The 23146-nt window shown below is 48.2% G+C and overlaps 1 protein-coding gene across 4 annotated transcripts in view; it reads left to right on the top strand.

Moving 5' to 3' along the window:
• Nucleotides 1–839: 839 nt before the first annotated feature.
• The window catches only part of KHK (ketohexokinase), a 108690-nt gene continuing 86383 nt past the window's right edge, over nucleotides 840–23146 (top strand). Inside the window, exon 1 of one of the 4 annotated variants that reach the window (XM_075200459.1) lies at nucleotides 840–1175. In XM_075200459.1, coding sequence (XP_075056560.1) covers nucleotides 1084–1175 — 92 coding nt within the window. In that variant the 5' untranslated portion in view covers nucleotides 840–1083. The remainder of the gene's footprint in view (nucleotides 1176–23146) is intronic. The other 3 variants (XM_075200458.1, XM_075200457.1, XM_075200460.1) reach the window with 3 other exon arrangements.

Here is a 23146-nt window from a genome sequence, read left to right as displayed (position 1 = left end):
AGAGAGAGAGACTGCAGGAGGGGAGAGAGAGACTGCAGGAGGGGAGAGAGAGACTGCAGGAGGGGGAGAGATGAGAGAGAGACTGCAGGAGGGGAAAGAGAGATTGAGACTGTGGGAGGGAAGAGAGAGAGAGAGACTGCAGGAGGGGAAAGAGAGAGACTGCGGAAGGAGTGAGAGAGAGACTGCGGAAGGATAGAGAGAGACTGCAGGAGGGGAGAGAGAGACTGCAGGAGGGGGGAGAGAGACTGAGACTGCGGGAGGGGAGAGAGAGAGACTGCAGGAGGGGAGAGAGAGAGACTGCAGGAGGATAGAGAGAGACTGCAGGAGGGTAGAGAGAGAGAGACTGCAGGAGGATAGAGAGACTAAGAGACTAGACTGCAGGAGACAGAGAGACACGCAGGAGGGTACACAGAGAGGAGAGACTGCTTGGTACAGTGAAAGTGCAGGCACTAAGACCCAGCGCACGTGGCCGCAGGCACTAGGACCCAGCGCACGTGGCCGCAGGCAGTAGGACCCAGCGCACGTGGCTGCAGGCACTAGGACCCAGCGCAAGTGGCCGCAGGCACTAGGACCCAGCGCATGTAACTGCAGGCACTAGGACCCAGCGCATGTGGCCGCAGGCACTAGGACCCAGCGCATGAGGGCGCAGGCACTAGGACCCAGCGCAAGTGCCCGCAGGCACTAGGACCCAGCGCATGTGGCCGCAGGCACTAGGACCCACCGCATGTGGCAGCAGGCACCAGGACCTAGCGCATGTGGACGCAGGCACTAGGACCCAGCTCATGAGGGTGCAGCTACTAGGACCCAGCGCATGTGGCCGCAGGCACTAGGACCCACCGCATGTGGCAGCAGGCACCAGGACCTAGCGCATGTGGACGCAGGCACTAGGACCCAGCTCATGAGGGTGCAGGCACTAGGACCCAGCGCATGAGGGTGCAGGCACTAGGACCCAGCGCATGAGGGTGCAGGGTGATTGATGTTTTAGCCTTTGCTCAGCCTGCAGTGTTGCAGACCAAGGTTCACATTCCCTCTGTGTTTTTCTCACAGGTTAGATAATAACGCTTCTCTGTACTACAGACTGGAATGGGAGAGAAGAGGATCCTATGTATAGGACTGGTCTGTCTGGATATCATCAGTGTAGTGGATAAATATCCAGAAGAGGATTCTGACACAAGGCAAGTTACACTCTAATGCTAAACTATTGGCCACACATAGACAATACTACCTTACTGTGTGTCATATAACAGAGGTCTCTGCTCAGATATTACAGGTACAGTGAGAGATCCCTGCTCAGATATTACAGGTACAGGTGAGAGGTCTGTGCTCAGATATTACAGGTACAGTGACAGGTGAGAGGTCTCTGCTCAGATATTACAGGTACAGTGACAGGTGAGAGATCCCTGCTCAGATATTACAGGGACAGGTGAGAGGTCCCTGCTCAGATATTACAGGGACAGGTGAGAGGTCCCTGCTCAGATATTACAGGTACAGTGACAAGTGAGAGGTCTCTGCTCAGATATTACAGTGACAGGTGAGAGGTCTCTGCTCAGATATTACAGGTACAATGACAGGTGAGAGGTCTCTGCTCAGATATTACAGGTACAGTGACAGGTGAGAGGTCCCTGCTCAGACATTACAGGTACAGTGACAGATGAGAGGTCTCTGCTCAGATATTACAGGTACAGTGACAGGTGAGAGGTCCCTGCTCAGACATTACAGGTACAGTGACAGATGAGAGGTCCCTGCTCAGACATTACAGGTACAGTGACAGGTGAGAGGTCTGTGCTCAGATATTACAGGTACAGTGAGAGGTCTGTGCTCAGATATTACAGGTACAGTGACAGGTGAGAGGTCTCTGCTCAGATATTACATGTACAGTGACAGGTGAGAGGTCTCTGCTCAGATATTACAGGTACAGTGACAGATGAGAGGTCTCTGCTCAGATATTACAGGTACAGTGAGAGATCCCTGCTCAGATATTACAGGGACAGGTGAGAGGTCTGTGCTCAGATATTACAGGTACAGTGAGAGGTCTGTGCTCAGATATTACAGGTACAGTGACAGGTGAGAGGTCTCTGCTCAGATATTACATGTACAGTGACAGGTGAGAGGTCTCTGCTCAGATATTACAGGTACAGTGACAGGTGAGAGGTCTCTGCTCATATATTACAGTGACAGGTGAGAGGTCTCTGCTCAGATATTACAGGTACAGTGACAGATGAGAGGTCTCTGCTCAGATATTACAGGTACAGGTGACAGGTCTCTGCTCAGATATTACAGGTACAGTGACAGGTGAGAGGTCTCTGCTCAGATATTACAGGTACAGTGACAGGTGAGAGGTCCCTGCTCAGACATTACAGGTACAGTGACAGGTGAGAGGTCTCTGCTCAGATATTACAGGTACAGTGACAGATGAGAGGTCTCTGCTCAGATATTACAGGTACAGTGACAGGTGAGAGGTCCCTGCTCAGATATTACAGGTACAGTGACAGGTGAGAGGTCCCTGCTCAGATATTACAGTGACAGGTGAGAGGTCTCTGCTCAGATATTACAGGTACAGTGAGAGGTCTGTGCTCAGATATTACAGGTACAGTGACAGGTGAGAGGTCTCTGCTCAGATATTACATGTACAGTGACAGGTGAGAGGTCTCTGCTCAGATATTACAGGTACAGTGACAGATGAGAGGTCTCTGCTCAGATATTACAGGTACAGTGAGAGATCCCTGCTCAGATATTACAGGGACAGGTGAGAGGTCTGTGCTCAGATATTACAGGTACAGTGAGAGGTCTGTGCTCAGATATTACAGGTACAGTGACAGGTGAGAGGTCTCTGCTCAGATATTACATGTACAGTGACAGGTGAGAGGTCTCTGCTCAGATATTACAGGTACAGTGACAGATGAGAGGTCTCTGCTCAGATATTACAGGTACAGTGACAGGTGAGAGGTCTCTGCTCAGATATTACAGGTACAGTGACAGGTGAGAGGTCTCTGCTCAGATATTACAGTGACAGGTGAGAGGTCTCTGCTCAGATATTACAGGTACAGTGACAGGTGAGATGTCTCTGCTCAGATATTACAGGTACAGTGACAGGTGAGAGGTCTCTGCTCAGATATTACAGGTACAGTGACAGGTGAGATGTCTCTGCTCAGATATTACAGGTACAGTGACAGGTGAGAGGTCTCTGCTCAGATATTACAGGTACAGTGACAGGTGAGAGGTCTCTGCTCAGATATTACAGGTACAGTGACAGGTGAGAGGTCTCTGCTCAGATATTACAGGTACAGTGACAGGTGAGAGGTCTCTGCTCAGATATTACAGGTACAGTGAGAGATCCCTGCTCAGATATTACAGGGACAGGTGAGAGGTCCCTGCTCAGATATTACAGGGACAGGTGAGAGGTCCCTGCTCAGATATTACAGGTACAATGACAGGTGAGAGGTCTCTGCTCAGATATTACAGGTACAGTGACAGGTGAGAGGTCCCTGCTCAGACATTACAGGTACAGTGTCAAGTGAGAGGTCTCTGCTCAGATATTACAGGTACAGTGACAGGTGAGAGGTCCCTGCTCAGACATTACAGGTACAGTGACAGGTGAGAGGTCTCTGCTCAGATATTACAGGTACAGTGACAGATGAGAGGTCTCTGCTCAGATATTACAGGTACAGTGACAGGTGAGAGGTCTCTGCTCAGATATTACAGGTACAGTGACAGGTGAGAGGTCTCTGCTCAGATATTACAGTGACAGGTGAGAGGTCTCTGCTCAGATATTACAGGTACAGTGACAGGTGAGATGTCTCTGCTCAGATATTACAGGTACAGTGACAGGTGAGAGGTCTCTGCTCAGATATTACAGGTACAGTGACAGGTGAGATGTCTCTGCTCAGATATTACAGGTACAGTGACAGGTGAGAGGTCTCTGCTCAGATATTACAGGTACAGTGACAGGTGAGAGGTCTCTGCTCAGATATTACAGGTACAGTGACAGGTGAGAGGTCTCTGCTCAGATATTACAGGTACAGTGACAGGTGAGAGGTCTCTGCTCAGATATTACAGGTACAGTGAGAGATCCCTGCTCAGATATTACAGGGACAGGTGAGAGGTCCCTGCTCAGATATTACAGGGACAGGTGAGAGGTCCCTGCTCAGATATTACAGGTACAATGACAGGTGAGAGGTCTCTGCTCAGATATTACAGGTACAGTGACAGGTGAGAGGTCCCTGCTCAGACATTACAGGTACAGTGTCAAGTGAGAGGTCTCTGCTCAGATATTACAGGTACAGTGACAGGTGAGAGGTCCCTGCTCAGACATTACAGGTACAGTGACAGGTGAGAGGTCTCTGCTCAGATATTACAGGTACAGTGACAGATGAGAGGTCTCTGCTCAGATATTACAGGTACAGTGACAGGTGAGAGGTCCCTGCTCAGATATTACAGGTACAGTGACAGGTGAGAGGTCCCTGCTCAGATATTACAGTGACAGGTGAGAGGTCTCTGCTCAGATATTACAGGGACAGGTGAGAGGTCTGTGCTCAGATATTACAGGTACAGTGAGAGGTCTGTGCTCAGATATTACAGTGACAGGTGAGAGGTCTCTGCTCAGATATTACAGGTACAGTGACAGATGAGAGGTCTCTGCTCAGATATTACAGGTACAGTGACAGGTGAGAGGTCTCTGCTCAGATATTACATGTACAGTGACAGGTGAGAGGTCTCTGCTCAGATATTACAGGTACAGTGACAGATGAGAGGTCTCTGCTCAGATATTACAGGTACAGTGAGAGATCCCTGCTCAGATATTACAGGGACAGGTGAGAGGTCTGTGCTCAGATATTACAGGTACAGTGAGAGGTCTGTGCTCAGATATTACAGGTACAGTGACAGGTGAGAGGTCTCTGCTCAGATATTACATGTACAGTGACAGGTGAGAGGTCTCTGCTCAGATATTACAGGTACAGTGACAGATGAGAGGTCTCTGCTCAGATATTACAGGTACAGTGACAGGTGAGAGGTCTCTGCTCAGATATTACAGGTACAGTGACAGGTGAGAGGTCTCTGCTCAGATATTACAGTGACAGGTGAGAGGTCTCTGCTCAGATATTACAGGTACAGTGACAGGTGAGATGTCTCTGCTCAGATATTACAGTGACAGGTGAGAGGTCCCTGCTCAGATATTACAGGTACAGTGACAGGTGAGAGGTCCCTGCTCAGATATTACAGGTACAGTGACAGGTGAGAGGTCCCTGCTCAGATATTACAGGTACAGTGACAGGTGAGAGGTCTCTGCTCAGATATTACAGGTACAGTGACAGGTGAGAGGTCTCTGCTCAGATATTACAGGTACAGTGACAGGTGAGAGGTCCCTGCTCAGATATTACAGGTACAGTGACAGGTGAGAGGTCCCTGCTCAGATATTACAGGTACAGTGACAGGTGAGAGGTCTCTGCTCAGATATTACAGGTACAGTGACAAGTGAGAGGTCTCTGCTCAGATATTACAGGTACAGTGACAGGTGAGAGGTCTCTGCTCATATATTACAGGTACAGTGACAGGTGAGAGGTCCCTGCTCAGATATTACAGGTACAGTGACAGGTAAGAGGTCCCTGCTCAGATATTACAGTGACAGGTGAGAGGTCCCTGCTCAGATATTACAGTGACAGGTGAGAGGTCCCTGCTCAGATATTACAGGTACAGTGACAGGTGAGAGGTCCCTGCTCAGATATTACAGTGACAGGTGAGAGGTCTCTGCTCAGATATTACAGGTACAGTGACAGGTGAGAGGTCCCTGCTCAGATATTACAGTGACAGGTGAGAGGTCTCTGCTCAGATATTACAGTGACAGGTGAGAGGTCCCTGCTCAGATATTACAGTGACAGGTGAGAGGTCTCTGCTCAGATATTACAGTGACAGGTGAGAGGTCCCTGCTCAGATATTACAGGTACAGTGACAGGTGAGAGGTCCCTGCTCAGATATTACAGGTACAATGACAGGTGAGAGGTCCCTGCTCAGATATTACAGGTACAGTGACAGATGAGAGGTCTCTGCTCAGATATTACAGGTACAGTGACAGGTGAGAGGTCCCTGCTCAGATATTACAGGTACAGTGACAGGTGAGAGGTCCCTGCTCAGATATTACAGGTACAGTGACAGGTGAGAGGTCTCTGCTCAGATATTACAGGTACAGTGACAGGTGAGAGGTCTCTGCTCAGATATTACAGGTACAGTGACAGGTGAGAGGTCTCTGCTCAGATATTACAGGTACAGTGACAGGTGAGAGGTCTCTGCTCAGATATTACAGTGACAGGTGAGAGGTCTCTGCTCAGATATTACAGGTACAGTGACAGGTGAGAGGTCCCTGCTCAGATATTACAGTGACAGGTGAGAGGTCTCTGCTCAGATATTACAGGTACAGTGACAGGTGAGAGGTCCCTGCTCAGATATTACAGTGACAGGTGAGAGGTCCCTTCTCATATATTACAGTGACAGGTGAGAGGTCTCTGCTCAGATATTACAGGTACAGTGACAGGTGAGAGGTCTCTGCTCAGATATTACAGTGACAGGTGAGAGGTCTCTGCTCAGATATTACAGGTACAGTGACAGGTGAGAGGTCCCTGCTCAGATATTACAGGTACAGTGACAGGTGAGAGGTCTCTGCTCAGATATTACAGTGACAGGTGAGAGGTCCCTGCTCAGATATTACAGTGTCAGGTGAGAGGTCTCTGCTCAGATATTACAGATACAGTGACAGATGAGTGGTCCCTGCTCAGATATTACAGGTAGAGGTGACAGGTGAGAGGTCTCTGCTCAGATATTACAGGTACAATGACAGGTAAGAGGTCTCTGCTCAGATATTACAGGTACAGTGACAGGTGAGAGGTCTCTGCTCAGATATTACAGGTACAATGACAGGTGAGAGGTCCCTGCTCAGATATTACAGGTACAGTGACAGGTGAGAGTTCTCTGCTCAGATATTACATGTACAGTGACAGGTGAGAGGTCTCTGCTCAGATATTACAGGTACAGTGACAGGTGAGAGGTCCCTGCTCAGATATTACAGGTACAGTGACAGGTGAGAGGTCTCTGCTCAGATATTACAGATACAGTGACGGGTGAGAGGTCCCTGCTCAGATATTACAGGTACAGTGACAGGTGAGAGGTCCCTGCTCAGATATTACAGTGACAGGTGAGAGGTCCCTGCTCAGATATTACAGTGACAGGTGAGAGGTCTCTGCTCAGATATTACAGATACAGTGACAGGTGAGTGGTCCCTGCTCAGATATTACAGGTAGAGGTGACAGGTGAGAGGTCTCTGCTCAGATATTACAGGTACAATGACAGGTGAGAGGTCTCTGCTCAGATATTACAGGTACAGTGACAGGTGAGAGGTCCCTGCTCAGACATTACAGGTACAGTGTCAAGTGAGAGGTCTCTGCTCAGATATTACAGGTACAGTGACAGGTGAGAGGTCCCTGCTCAGACATTACAGGTACAGTGACAGGTGAGAGGTCTCTGCTCAGATATTACAGGTACAGTGACAGATGAGAGGTCTCTGCTCAGATATTACAGGTACAGTGACAGGTGAGAGGTCCCTGCTCAGATATTACAGGTACAGTGTCAGGTGAGAGGTCCCTGCTCAGATATTACAGGTACAGGTGAGAGGTCTCTGCTCAGATATTATAGGTACAGTGACAGGTGAGAGGTCCCTGCTCAGACATTACAGGTACAGTGAGAGGTCTCTGCTCAGATATTACAGGTACAGTGACAGGTGAGAGGTCCCTGCTCAGATATTACAGGTACAGTGTCAGGTGAGAGGTCCCTGCTCAGATATTACAGGTACAGTGACAGGTGAGATGTCCCTGCTCAGATATTACAGTGACAGTGACAGGTGAGAGGTCTCTGCTCAGATATTACAGGTACAGTGACAGGTGAGAGGTCTCTGCTCAGATATTACAGGTACAGTGTCAGGTGAGAGGTCTCTGCTCAGATATTACAGTGACAGATGAGAGGTCTCTGCTCAGATATTACAGGTACAGTGACAGGTGAGAGGTCTCTGCTCAGATATTACAGGTACAGTGACATTTGAGAGGTCTCTTCTCAGATATTACAGGTACAGTGACAGGTGAGAGGTCCCTGCTCAGATATTACAGGTACAGTGTCAGGTCAGAGGTCTCTGCTCAGATATTACAGGTACAGTGACAGATGAGAGGTCTCTGCTCAGATATTACAGGTACAGTGACAGGTGAGAGGTCCCTGCTCAGATATTACAGGTACAGTGTCAGGTGAGAGGTCCCTGCTCAGATATTACAGGTACAGTTACAGGTGAGAGGTCCCTGCTCAGATATTACAGGTACAGTGTCAGGTGAGAGGTCTCTGCTCAGATATTACAGGTACAGTGACAGGTGAGAGGTCTCTGCTCAGATATTACAGGTACAGTGACAGGTGAGAGGTCCCTGCTCAGATATTACAGGTACAGTGACAGGTGAGAGGTCCCTGCTCAGATATTACAGGTACAGTGACAGGTGAGAGGTCTCTGCTCAGATATTACAGGTACAGTGACAGGTGAGAGGTCCCTGCTCAGATATTACAGGTACAGTGACAGGTGAGAGGTCCCTGCTCAGATATTACAGTGACAGGTGAGAGGTCCCTGCTCAGATATTACAGTGACAGGTGAGAGGTCTCTGCTCAGATATTACAGATACAGTGACAGGTGAGTGGTCCCTGCTCAGATATTACAGGTAGAGGTGACAGGTGAGAGGTCTCTGCTCAGATATTACAGGTACAATGACAGGTGAGAGGTCTCTGCTCAGATATTACAGGTACAGTGACAGGTGAGAGGTCCCTGCTCAGACATTACAGGTACAGTGTCAAGTGAGAGGTCTCTGCTCAGATATTACAGGTACAGTGACAGGTGAGAGGTCCCTGCTCAGACATTACAGGTACAGTGACAGGTGAGAGGTCTCTGCTCAGATATTACAGGTACAGTGACAGGTGAGAGGTCTCTGCTCAGATATTACAGGTACAGTGACAGGTGAGAGGTCTCTGCTCAGATATTACAGGTACAGTGACAGGTGAGAGGTCTCTGCTCAGATATTACAGTGACAGGTGAGAGGTCTCTGCTCAGATATTACAGGTACAGTGACAGGTGAGAGGTCCCTGCTCAGATATTACAGTGACAGGTGAGAGGTCTCTGCTCAGATATTACAGGTACAGTGACAGGTGAGAGGTCCCTGCTCAGATATTACAGTGACAGGTGAGAGGTCCCTTCTCATATATTACAGTGACAGGTGAGAGGTCTCTGCTCAGATATTACAGGTACAGTGACAGGTGAGAGGTCTCTGCTCAGATATTACAGTGACAGGTGAGAGGTCTCTGCTCAGATATTACAGGTACAGTGACAGGTGAGAGGTCCCTGCTCAGATATTACAGGTACAGTGACAGGTGAGAGGTCTCTGCTCAGATATTACAGTGACAGGTGAGAGGTCCCTGCTCAGATATTACAGTGTCAGGTGAGAGGTCTCTGCTCAGATATTACAGATACAGTGACAGATGAGTGGTCCCTGCTCAGATATTACAGGTAGAGGTGACAGGTGAGAGGTCTCTGCTCAGATATTACAGGTACAATGACAGGTAAGAGGTCTCTGCTCAGATATTACAGGTACAGTGACAGGTGAGAGGTCTCTGCTCAGATATTACAGGTACAATGACAGGTGAGAGGTCCCTGCTCAGATATTACAGGTACAGTGACAGGTGAGAGTTCTCTGCTCAGATATTACATGTACAGTGACAGGTGAGAGGTCTCTGCTCAGATATTACAGGTACAGTGACAGGTGAGAGGTCCCTGCTCAGATATTACAGGTACAGTGACAGGTGAGAGGTCTCTGCTCAGATATTACAGATACAGTGACGGGTGAGAGGTCCCTGCTCAGATATTACAGGTACAGTGACAGGTGAGAGGTCCCTGCTCAGATATTACAGTGACAGGTGAGAGGTCCCTGCTCAGATATTACAGTGACAGGTGAGAGGTCTCTGCTCAGATATTACAGATACAGTGACAGGTGAGTGGTCCCTGCTCAGATATTACAGGTAGAGGTGACAGGTGAGAGGTCTCTGCTCAGATATTACAGGTACAATGACAGGTGAGAGGTCTCTGCTCAGATATTACAGGTACAGTGACAGGTGAGAGGTCCCTGCTCAGACATTACAGGTACAGTGTCAAGTGAGAGGTCTCTGCTCAGATATTACAGGTACAGTGACAGGTGAGAGGTCCCTGCTCAGACATTACAGGTACAGTGACAGGTGAGAGGTCTCTGCTCAGATATTACAGGTACAGTGACAGATGAGAGGTCTCTGCTCAGATATTACAGGTACAGTGACAGGTGAGAGGTCCCTGCTCAGATATTACAGGTACAGTGTCAGGTGAGAGGTCCCTGCTCAGATATTACAGGTACAGGTGAGAGGTCTCTGCTCAGATATTATAGGTACAGTGACAGGTGAGAGGTCCCTGCTCAGACATTACAGGTACAGTGAGAGGTCTCTGCTCAGATATTACAGGTACAGTGACAGGTGAGAGGTCCCTGCTCAGATATTACAGGTACAGTGTCAGGTGAGAGGTCCCTGCTCAGATATTACAGGTACAGTGACAGGTGAGATGTCCCTGCTCAGATATTACAGTGACAGTGACAGGTGAGAGGTCTCTGCTCAGATATTACAGGTACAGTGACAGGTGAGAGGTCTCTGCTCAGATATTACAGGTACAGTGTCAGGTGAGAGGTCTCTGCTCAGATATTACAGTGACAGATGAGAGGTCTCTGCTCAGATATTACAGGTACAGTGACAGGTGAGAGGTCTCTGCTCAGATATTACAGGTACAGTGACATTTGAGAGGTCTCTTCTCAGATATTACAGGTACAGTGACAGGTGAGAGGTCCCTGCTCAGATATTACAGGTACAGTGTCAGGTCAGAGGTCTCTGCTCAGATATTACAGGTACAGTGACAGATGAGAGGTCTCTGCTCAGATATTACAGGTACAGTGACAGGTGAGAGGTCCCTGCTCAGATATTACAGGTACAGTGTCAGGTGAGAGGTCCCTGCTCAGATATTACAGGTACAGTTACAGGTGAGAGGTCCCTGCTCAGATATTACAGGTACAGTGTCAGGTGAGAGGTCTCTGCTCAGATATTACAGGTACAGTGACAGGTGAGAGGTCTCTGCTCAGATATTACAGGTACAGTGACAGGTGAGAGGTCCCTGCTCAGATATTACAGGTACAGTGACAGGTGAGAGGTCCCTGCTCAGATATTACAGGTACAGTGACAGGTGAGAGGTCTCTGCTCAGATATTACAGGTACAGTGACAGGTGAGAGGTCCCTGCTCAGATATTACAGGTACAGTGACAGGTGAGAGGTCCCTGCTCAGATATTACAGTGACAGGTGAGAGGTCCCTGCTCAGATATTACAGTGACAGGTGAGAGGTCTCTGCTCAGATATTACAGATACAGTGACAGGTGAGTGGTCCCTGCTCAGATATTACAGGTAGAGGTGACAGGTGAGAGGTCTCTGCTCAGATATTACAGGTACAATGACAGGTGAGAGGTCTCTGCTCAGATATTACAGGTACAGTGACAGGTGAGAGGTCCCTGCTCAGACATTACAGGTACAGTGTCAAGTGAGAGGTCTCTGCTCAGATATTACAGGTACAGTGACAGGTGAGAGGTCCCTGCTCAGACATTACAGGTACAGTGACAGGTGAGAGGTCTCTGCTCAGATATTACAGGTACAGTGACAGATGAGAGGTCTCTGCTCAGATATTACAGGTACAGTGACAGGTGAGAGGTCCCTGCTCAGATATTACAGGTACAGTGTCAGGTGAGAGGTCCCTGCTCAGATATTACAGGTACAGGTGAGAGGTCTCTGCTCAGATATTATAGGTACAGTGACAGGTGAGAGGTCTCTGCTCAGACATTACAGGTACAGTGACAGGTGAGAGGTCTCTGCTCAGATATTACAGGTACAGTGACAGGTGAGAGGTCTCTGCTCAGATATTACAGGTACAGTGTCAGGTGAGAGGTCTCTGCTCAGATATTACAGGTACAGTGACAGGTGAGAGGTCTCTGCTCAGATATTACAGGTACAGTGACAGGTGAGAGGTCCCTGCTCAGATATTACAGTGACAGGTGAGAGGTCTCTGCTCAGATATTACAGGTACAGTGACAGGTGAGAGGTCCCTGCTCAGATATTACAGGTACAGTGTCAGGTGAGAGGTCCCTGCTCAGATATTACAGGTACAGTGACAGGTGAGATGTCCCTGCTCAGATATTACAGTGACAGTGACAGGTGAGAGGTCTCTGCTCAGATATTACAGGTACAGTGACAGGTGAGAGGTCTCTGCTCAGATATTACAGGTACAGTGTCAGGTGAGAGGTCTCTGCTCAGATATTACAGTGACAGATGAGAGGTCTCTGCTCAGATATTACAGGTACAGTGACAGGTGAGAGGTCTCTGCTCAGATATTACAGGTACAGTGACAGGTGAGAGGTCTCTTCTCAGATATTACAGGTACAGTGACAGGTGAGAGGTCCCTGCTCAGATATTACAGGTACAGTGTCAGGTGAGAGGTCTCTGCTCAGATATTACAGGTACAGTGACAGATGAGAGGTCTCTGCTCAGATATTACACGTACAGTGACAGGTGAGAGGTCCCTGCTCAGATATTACAGGTACAGTGTCAGGTGAGAGGTCCCTGCTCAGATATTACAGGTACAGTTACAGGTGAGAGGTCCCTGCTCAGATATTACAGGTACAGTGTCAGGTGAGAGGTCTCTGCTCAGATATTACAGGTACAGTGACAGGTGAGAGGTCTCTGCTCAGATATTACAGGTACAGTGACAGGTGAGAGGTCCCTGCTCAGATATTACAGGTACAGTGACAGGTGAGAGGTCCCTGCTCAGATATTACAGGTACAGTGACAGGTGAGAGGTCTCTGCTCAGATATTACAGGTACAGTGACAGGTGAGAGGTCCCTGCTCAGATATTACAGGTACAGTGACAGGTGAGAGGTCTCTGCTCAGATATTACAGGTACAGTGACAGGTGAGAGGTCTCTGCTCAGATATTACAGGTACAGTGACAGGTGAGAGGTCCCTGCTCAGATATTACAGGTACAGTGTCAGGTGAGAGGTCTCTGCTCAGATATTACAGGTACAGTGACAGGTGAGAGGTCTCTGCTCAGATATTACAGGTACAGTGACAGGTGAGAGGTCCCTGCTCAGATATTACAGGTACAGTGACAGGTGAGAGGTCCCTGCTCAGATATTACAGGTACAGTGACAGGTGAGAGGTCTCTGCTCAGATATTACAAGGTACAGTGACAGGTGAGAGTAGAGGTCCCTGCTCAGATATTACAGGTACAGTGACAGGTGAGAGGTCTCTGCTCAGATATTACAGGTACAGTGACAGGTGAGAGGTCTCTGCTCAGATATTACAGATACAGTGACAGGTGAGAGGTCTCTGCTCAGATATTACGGGTACAGTGACAGGTGAGAGGTCCCTGCTCAGATATTACAGGTACAGTGACAGGTGAGATGTCCCTGCTCAGATATTACAGTGACAGTGACAGGTGAGAGGTCTCTGCTCAGATATTACAGGTACAGTGACAGGTGAGAGGTCTCTGCTCAGATATTACAGGTGCAGTGTCAGGTGAGAGGTCTCTGCTCAGATATTACAGTGACAGATGAGAGGTCTCTGCTCAGATATTACAGGTACAGTGACAGGTGAGAGGTCTCTGCTCAGATATTACAGGTGCAGTGTCAGGTGAGAGGTCTCTGCTCAGATATTACAGTGACAGGTGAGATGTCCCTGCTCAGATATTACAGTGACAGGTGAGAGGTCTCTGCTCAGATATTACAGGTACAGTGTCAGGTGAGAGGTCTCTGCTCAGATATTACAGTGACAGATGAGAGGTCTCTGCTCAGATATTACAGGTACAGTGTCAGTTGACCTGCTCAGATATTACAGTGACAGGTGAGAGGTCCCTGCTCAGATATTACAGTGACAGGTGAGAGGTCTCTGCTCAGATATTACAGGTACAGTGAGAGGTCCCTGCTCAGATATTACAGGTACAATAACAGGTGAGAGGTCTCTGCTCAAATAGTACAGGTGACAGGTGAGAGGTCTCTGCTCAGATATTACAGGTACAGTGACAGGTGAGAGGTCTCTGCTCAGATATTACAGGTAGAGTGACAGGTGAGAAGTCTCTGCTCAGATATTACAGGTACAGGTGACAGGTCTCTGCTCAGATATAACAGGTACAGTGACAGGTCTCTGCTCAGATATTACAGGTACAGTGACAGGTAGATGTTTCTGCTCAGATATTACAGTGACAGGTGAGAGGTCCCTGCTCAGATATTACAGGTACAGTGTCAGGTGAGAGGTCCCTGCTCAGATATTACAGGTACAGTGACAGGTGAGAGGTCTCTTCTCAGATATTACAGGTACAGTGACAGGTGAGAGGTCCCTGCTCAGATATTACAGGTACAGTGACAGGTGAGATGTCCCTGCTCAGATATTACAGTGACAGTGACAGGTGAGAGGTCTCTGCTCAGATATTACAGGTACAGTGAGAGGTGAGAGGTCTCTGCTCAGATATTACAGGTACAGTGTCAGGTGAGAGGTCTCTGCTCAGATATTACAGTGACAGATGAGAGGTCTCTGCTCAGATATTACAGGTACAGTGACAGGTGAGAGGTCTCTGCTCAGATATTACAGGTACAGTGACAGGTGAGAGGTCTCTTCTCAGATATTACAGGTACAGTGACAGGTGAGAGGTCCCTGCTCAGATATTACAGGTACAGTGTCAGGTGAGAGGTCTCTGCTCAGATATTACAGGTACAGTGTCAGGTGAGAGGTCCCTGCTCAGATATTACAGTGACAGATGAGAGGTCTCTGCTCAGATATTACAGGTACAGTGACAGGTGAGAGGTCTCTGCTCAGATATTACAGGTACAGTGACAGATGAGAGGTCTCTGCTCAGATATTACAGGTACAGTGACAGGTGAGCGGTCCCTGCTCAGATATTACAGTGACAGATGAGAGGTCTCTGCTCAGATATTACAGGTACAGTGACAGGTGAGAGGTCTCTGCTCAGATATTACAGGTACAGTGACAGGTGAGAGGTCCCTGCTCAGATATTACAGGTACAGTGACAGGTGAGAGGTCTCTGCTCAGATATTACAGGTACAGTGTCAGGTGAGAGGTCCCTGCTCAGATATTACAGGTACAGTGACAGGTGAGATGTCCCTGCTCAGATATTACAGTGACAGTGACAGGTGAGAGGTCTCTGCTCAGATATTACAGGTACAGTGACAGGTGAGAGGTCTCTGCTCAGATATTACAGGTACAGTGTCAGGTGAGAGGTCTCTGCTCAGATATTACAGTGACAGATGAGAGGTCTCTGCTCAGATATTACAGGTACAGTGTCAGGTGAGAGGTCCCTGCTCAGATATTACAGTGACAGGTGAGAGGTCTCTGCTCAGATATTACAGGTACAGTGACAGGTGAGAGGTCTCTGCTCAGATATTACAGGTACAGTGAGAGGTCAATGCTCAGATATTACAGGTACAATAACAGGTGAGAGGTCTCTGCTCAAATAGTACAGGTGACAGGTGAGAGGTCTCTGCTCAGATATTACAGGTACAGTGACAGGTGAGAGGTCTCTGCTCAGATATTACAGGTAGAGTGACAGGTGAGAAGTCTCTGCTCAGATATTACAGGTACAGGTGACAGGTCTCTGCTCAGATATTACAGGTACAGTGACAGGTAGATGTTTCTGCTCAGATATTACAGGTACAGTGACAGGTGAGAGGTCCCTGCTCAGATATTACAGTGACAGGTGAGAGGTCTCTGCTCAGATATTACAGATACAGTGACAGGTGAGTGGTCCCTGCTCAGATATTACAGGTAGAGGTGACAGGTGATAGGTCTCTGCTCAGATATTACAGGTACAGTGACAGGTGAGAGGTCCCTGCTCAGATATTACAGGTACAATGACAGGTGAGAGGTCCCTGCTCAGATATTACAGGTACAGTGACAGGTGAGAGGTCTCTGCTCAGATATTACAGGTACAGTGACAGGTGAGAGGTCTCTGCTCAGATATTACAGGTACAGTGACAGGTGAGAGGTCCCTGCTCAGATATTACAGGTACAGTGACAGATGAGAGGTCCCTGCTCAGACATTACAGGTACAGTGACAGGTGAGAGGTCTCTGCTCAGTTATTACAGGTACAGTGACAGATGAGAGGTCCCTGCTCAGATATTACAGGTACAGTGACAGGTGAGAGGTCCCTGCTCAGACATTACAGGTACAGTGACAGGTGAGAGGTCTCTGCTCAGATATTACAGGTACAGTGACAGATGAGAGGTCTCTGCTCAGATATTACAGGTACAGTGACAGGTGAGAGGTCCCTGCTCAGATATTACAGGTACAGTGTCAGGTGAGAGGTCTCTGCTCAGATATTACAGGTACAGTGACAGGTGAGAGGTCTCTGCTCAGATATTACAGGTACAGTGACAGGTGAGAGGTCTCTGCTCAGATATTACAGTGACAGGTGAGAGGTCTCTGCTCAGATATTACAGGTACAGTGACAGGTGAGAGGTCCCTGCTCAGATATTACAGGTACAGTGTCAGGTGAGAGGTCCCTGCTCAGATATTACAGGTACAGTGACAGGTGAGATGTCCCTGCTCAGATATTACAGGTACAGTGACAGGTGAGAGGTCTCTGCTCAGATATTACAGGTACAGTGACAGGTGAGAGGTCCCTGCTCAGATATTACAGGTACAGTGACAGGTGAGAGGTCTCTGCTCAGATATTACAGGTACAGTGACAGGTGAGAGGTCCCTGCTCAGATATTACAGGTACAGTGACAGGTGAGAGGTCCCTGCTCAGATATTACAGTGACAGGTGAGAGGTCCCTGCTCAGATATTACAGTGACAGGTGAGAGGTCTCTGCTCAGATATTACAGATACAGTGACAGGTGAGTGGTCCCTGCTCAGATATTACAGGTAGAGGTGACAGGTGAGAGGTCTCTGCTCAGATATTACAGGTACAATGACAGGTGAGAGGTCTCTGCTCAGATATTACAGGTACAGTGACAGGTGAGAGGTCCCTGCTCAGACATTACAGGTACAGTGACAGGTGAGAGGTCTCTGCTCAGATATTACAGGTACAGTGACAGGTGAGAGGTCCCTGCTCAGATATTACAGGTACAGTGTCAGGTGAGAGGTCTCTGCTCAGATATTACAGGTACAGTGTCAGGTGAGAGGTCCCTGCTCAGATATTACAGTGACAGATGAGAGGTCTCTGCTCAGATATTACAGGTACAATGACAGGTAAGAGGTCTCTGCTCAGATATTACAGGTACAGTGACAGGTGAGAGGTCCCTGCTCAGATATTACAGGTACAGTGACAGGTGAGAGGTCTCTGCTCAGATATTACAGGTACAGTGACAGGTGAGAGGTCCCTGCTCAGATATTACAGGTACAGTGACAGGTGAGAGGTCCCTGCTCAGATATTACAGTTACAGGTGAGAGGTCCCTGCTCAGATATTACAGTGACAGGTGAGAGGTCTCTGCTCAGATATTACAGATACAGTGACAGGTGAGTGGTCCCTGCTCAGATATTACAGGTAGAGGTGACAGGTGAGAGGTCTCTGCTCAGATATTACAGGTACAATGACAGGTGAGAGGTCTCTGCTCAGATATTACAGGTACAGTGACAGGTGAGAGGTCCCTGCTCAGACATTACAGGTACAGTGACAGGTGAGAGGTCTCTGCTCAGATATTACAGGTACAGTGACAGGTGAGAGGTCCCTGCTCAGACATTACAGGTACAGTGACAGGTGAGAGGTCTCTGCTCAGATATTACAGGTACAGTGACAGATGAGAGGTCTCTGCTCAGATATTACAGGTACAGTGACAGGTGAGAGGTCCCTGCTCAGATATTACAGGTACAGTGTCAGGTGAGAGGTCCCTGCTCAGATATTACAGGTACAGGTGAGAGGTCTCTGTTCAGATATTATAGGTACAGTGACAGGTGAGAGGTCCCTGCTCAGACATTACAGGTACAGTGACAGGTGAGAGGTCTCTGCTCAGATATTACAGGTACAGTGACAGGTGAGAGGTCTCTGCTCAGATATTACAGGTACAGTGTCAGGTGAGAGGTCTCTGCTCAGATATTACAGGTACAGTGACAGGTGAGAGGTCTCTGCTCAGATATTACAGGTACAGTGACAGGTGAGAGGTCCCTGCTCAGATATTACAGGTACAGTGACAGGTGAGAGGTCCCTGCTCAGATATTACAGGTACAGTGACAGGTGAGAGGTCCCTGCTCAGATATTACAGTGACAGGTGAGAGGTCTCTGCTCAGATATTACAGGTACAGTGACAGGTGAGAGGTCCCTGCTCAGATATTACAGGTACAGTGTCAGGTGAGAGGTCCCTGCTCAGATATTACAGGTACAGTGACAGGTGAGAGGTCTCTGCTCAGATATTACAGGTACAGTGACAGGTGAGAGGTCTCTGCTCAGATATTACAGGTACAGTGTCAGGTGAGAGGTCTCTGCTCAGATATTACAGTGACAGATGAGAGGTCTCTGCTCAGATATTACAGGTACAGTGACAGGTGAGAGGTCTCTGCTCAGATATTACAGGTACAGTGACAGGTGAGAGGTCTCTTCTCAGATATTACAGGTACAGTGACAGGTGAGAGGTCTCTGCTCAGATATTACTGGTACAGTGACAGGTGAGAGGTCTCTTCTCAGATATTACAGGTACAGTGACAGGTGAGAGGTCTCTGCTCAGATATTACAGGTACAGTGACAGGTGAGAGGTCCCTGCTCAGATATTACAGGTACAGTGTCAGGTGAGAGGTCTCTGCTCAGATATTACAGGTACAGTGTCAGGTGAGAGGTCCCTGCTCAGATATTACAGTGACAGATGAGAGGTCTCTGCTCAGATATTACAGGTACAGTGACAGGTGAGAGGTCTCTGCTCAGATATTACAGGTACAGTGACAGATGAAAGGTCTCTGCTCAGATATTACAGGTACAGTGTCAGGTGAGAGGTCTCTGCTCAGATATTACACTGACAGATGAGAGGTCTCTGCTCAGATATTACAGGTACAGTGTCAGTTGAGAGGTCCCTGCTCAGATATTACAGTGACAGGTGAGAGGTCTCTGCTCAGATATTACAGGTACAGTGACAGGTGAGAGGTCTCTGCTCAGATATTACAGGTACAGTGACAGGTGAGAGGTCCCTGCTCAGATATTACAGTGACAGGTGAGAGGTCTCTGCTCAGATATTACAGGTACAGTGACATGTGAGAGGTCCCTGCTCAGATATTACAGGTACAGTGTCAGGTGAGAGGTCCCTGCTCAGATATTACAGGTACAGTGACAGGTGAGAGGTCTCTGCTCAAATATTACAGGTACAGTGACAGGTGAGAGGTCTCTGCTCAGATATTACAGGTACAGTGTCAGGTGAGAGGTCTCTGCTCAGATATTACAGTGACAGATGAGAGGTCTCTGCTCAGATATTACAGGTACAGTGACAGGTGAGAGGTCTCTGCTCAGATATTACAGGTACAGTGACAGGTGAGAGGTCTCTTCTCAGATATTACAGGTACAGTGACAGGTGAGAGGTCTCTGCTCAGATATTACAGGTACAGTGACAGGTGAGAGGTCTCTTCTCAGATATTACAGGTACAGTGACAGGTGAGAGGTCTCTGCTCAGATATTACAGGTGCAGTGACAGGTGAGAGGTCCCTGCTCAGATATTACAGGTACAGTGTCAGGTGAGAGGTCTCTGCTCAGATATTACAGGTACAGTGTCAGGTGAGAGGTCCCTGCTCAGATATTACAGTGACAGATGAGAGGTCTCTGCTCAGATATTACAGGTACAGTGACAGGTGAGAGGTCTCTGCTCAGATATTACAGGTACAGTGACAGATGAGAGGTCTCTGCTCAGATATTACAGGTACAGTGTCAGGTGAGAGGTCTCTGCTCAGATATTACACTGACAGATGAGAGGTCTCTGCTCAGATATTACAGGTACAGTGTCAGTTGAGAGGTCCCTGCTCAGATATTACAGTGACAGGTGAGAGGTCTCTGCTCAGATATTACAGGTACAGTGACAGGTGAGAGGTCTCTGCTCAGATATTACAGGTACAGTGACAGGTGAGAGGTCTCTGCTCAGATATTACAGGTACAGTGACAGATGAGAGGTCTCTGCTCAGATATTACAGGTACAGTGACAGGTGAGAGGTCCCTGCTCAGATATTACAGGTACAGTGTCAGGTGAGAGGTCCCTGCTCAGATATTACAGGTACAGTGACAGGTGAGATGTCCCTGCTCAGATATTACAGGTACAGTGACAGGTGAGAGGTCTCTGCTCAGATATTACAGGTACAGTGAGAGGTCTCTGCTCAGATATTACAGGTACAGTGTCAGGTGAGAGGTCTCTGCTCAGATATTACACTGACAGATGAGAGGTCTCTGCTCAGATATTACAGGTACAGTGTCAGTTGAGAGGTCCCTGCTCAGATATTACAGGTACAGTGACAGGTGAGAGGTCTCTGCTCAGATATTACAGGTACAGTGACAGGTGAGAGGTCTCTGCTCAGATATTACAGGTAGAGTGACAGGTGAGAAGTCTCTGCTCAGATATTACAGGTACAGGTGACAGGTCTCTGCTCAGATATAACAGGTACAGTGACAGGTCTCTGCTCAGATATTACAGGTACAGTGACAGGTAGATGTTTCTGCTCAGATATTACAGGTACAGTGACAGGTGAGAGGTCCCTGCTCAGATATTACAGGTACAGTGTCAGGTGAGAGGTCCCTGCTCAGATATTACAGGTACAGTGTCAGGTGAGAGGTCCCTGCTCAGATATTACAGGTACAGTGACAGGTGAGAGGTCTCTTCTCAGATATTACAGGTACAGTGACAGGTGAGAGGTCCCTGCTCAGATATTACAGGTACAGTGACAGGTGAGATGTCCCTGCTCAGATATTACAGTGACAGTGACAGGTGAGAGGTCTCTGCTCAGATATTACAGGTACAGTGACAGGTGAGAGGTCTCTGCTCAGATATTACAGGTACAGTGTCAGGTGAGAGGTCTCTGCTCAGATATTACAGTGACAGATGAGAGGTCTCTGCTCAGATATTACAGGTACAGTGTCAGGTGAGAGGTCCCTGCTCAGATATTACAGGTACAGTGTCAGGTGAGAGGTCCCTGCTCAGATATTACAGGTACAGTGACAGGTGAGATGTCCCTGCTCAGATATTACAGTGACAGTGACAGGTGAGAGGTCTCTGCTCAGATATTACAGGTACAGTGTCAGGTGAGAGGTCCCTGCTCAGATATTACAGTGACAGGTGAGAGGTCTCTGCTCAGATATTACAGGTACAGTGACAGGTGAGAGGTCTCTGCTCAGATATTACAGGTACAGTGAGAGGTCCCTGCTCAGATATTACAGGTACAATAACAGGTGAGAGGTCTCTGCTCAAATAGTACAGGTGACAGGTGAGAGGTCTCTGCTCAGATATTACAGGTACAGTGACAGGTGAGAGGTCTCTGCTCAGATATTACAGGTACAGTGTCAGGTGAGAGGTCCCTGCTCAGATATTACAGTGACAGATGAGAGGTCTCTGCTCAGATATTACAGGTACAGTGTCAGGTGAGAGGTCCCTGCTCAGATATTACAGTGACAGGTGAGAGGTCTCTGCTCAGATATTACAGGTACAGTGACAGGTGAGAGGTCTCTGCTCAGATATTACAGGTACAGTGAGAGGTCCCTGCTCAGATATTACAGGTACAATAACAGGTGAGCGGTCTCTGCTCAAATAGTACAGGTGACAGGTGAGAGGTCTCTGCTCAGATATTACAGGTACAGTGACAGGTGAGAGGTCTCTGCTCAGATATTACAGGTAGAGTGACAGGTGAGAAGTCTCTGCTCAGATATTACAGGTACAGGTGACAGGTCTCTGCTCAGATATAACAGGTACAGTGACAGGTCTCTGCTCAGATATTACAGGTACAGTGACAGGTAGATGTTTCTGCTCAGATATTACAGGTACAGTGACAGGTGAGAGGTCCCTGCTCAGATATTACAGTGACAGGTGAGAGGTCTCTGCTCAGATATTACAGATACAGTGACAGGTGAGTGGTCCCTGCTCAGATATTACAGGTAGAGGTGACAGGTGAGAGGTCTCTGCTCAGATATTACAGGTACAGTGACAGGTGAGAGGTCCCTGCTCAGATATTACAGGTACAATGACAGGTGAGAGGTCCCTGCTCAGATATTACAGGTACAGTGACAGGTGAGAGGTCTCTGCTCAGATATTACAGGTACAGTGACAGGTGAGAGGTCTCTGCTCAGATATTACAGGTACAGTGACAGGTGAGAGGTCCCTGCTCAGATATTACAGGTACAGTGACAGATGAGAGGTCCCTGCTCAGACATTACAGGTACAGTGACAGGTGAGAGGTCTCTGCTCAGATATTACAGGTACAGTGACAGATGAGAGGTCCCTGCTCAGATATTACAGGTACAGTGACAGGTGAGAGGTCCCTGCTCAGACATTACAGGTACAGTGACAGGTGAGAGGTCTCTGCTCAGATATTACAGGTACAGTGACAGATGAGAGGTCTCTGCTCAGATATTACAGGTACAGTGACAGGTGAGAGGTCCCTGCTCAGATATTACAGGTACAGTGTCAGGTGAGAGGTCTCTGCTCAGATATTACAGGTACAGTGACAGGTGAGAGGTCTCTGCTCAGATATTACAGGTACAGTGACAGGTGAGAGGTCTCTGCTCAGATATTACAGTGACAGGTGAGAGGTCTCTGCTCAGATATTACAGGTACAGTGACAGGTGAGAGGTCCCTGCTCAGATATTACAGGTACAGTGTCAGGTGAGAGGTCCCTGCTCAGATATTACAGGTACAGTGACAGGTGAGATGTCCCTGCTCAGATATTACAGTGACAGTGACAGGTGAGAGGTCTCTGCTCAGATATTACAGGTACAGTGACAGGTGAGAGGTCCCTGCTCAGATATTACAGGTACAGTGTCAGGTGAGAGGTCTCTGCTCAGA

Source organism: Mixophyes fleayi, chromosome 3, assembly GCF_038048845.1.
Source record: "Mixophyes fleayi isolate aMixFle1 chromosome 3, aMixFle1.hap1, whole genome shotgun sequence".
NCBI classification, from domain to species: Eukaryota; Metazoa; Chordata; class Amphibia; order Anura; family Limnodynastidae; genus Mixophyes; species Mixophyes fleayi.
The sequence above is the reverse complement of the archived record's forward strand: the minus strand, read 5'-3'. Positions and strand labels throughout refer to the sequence as shown.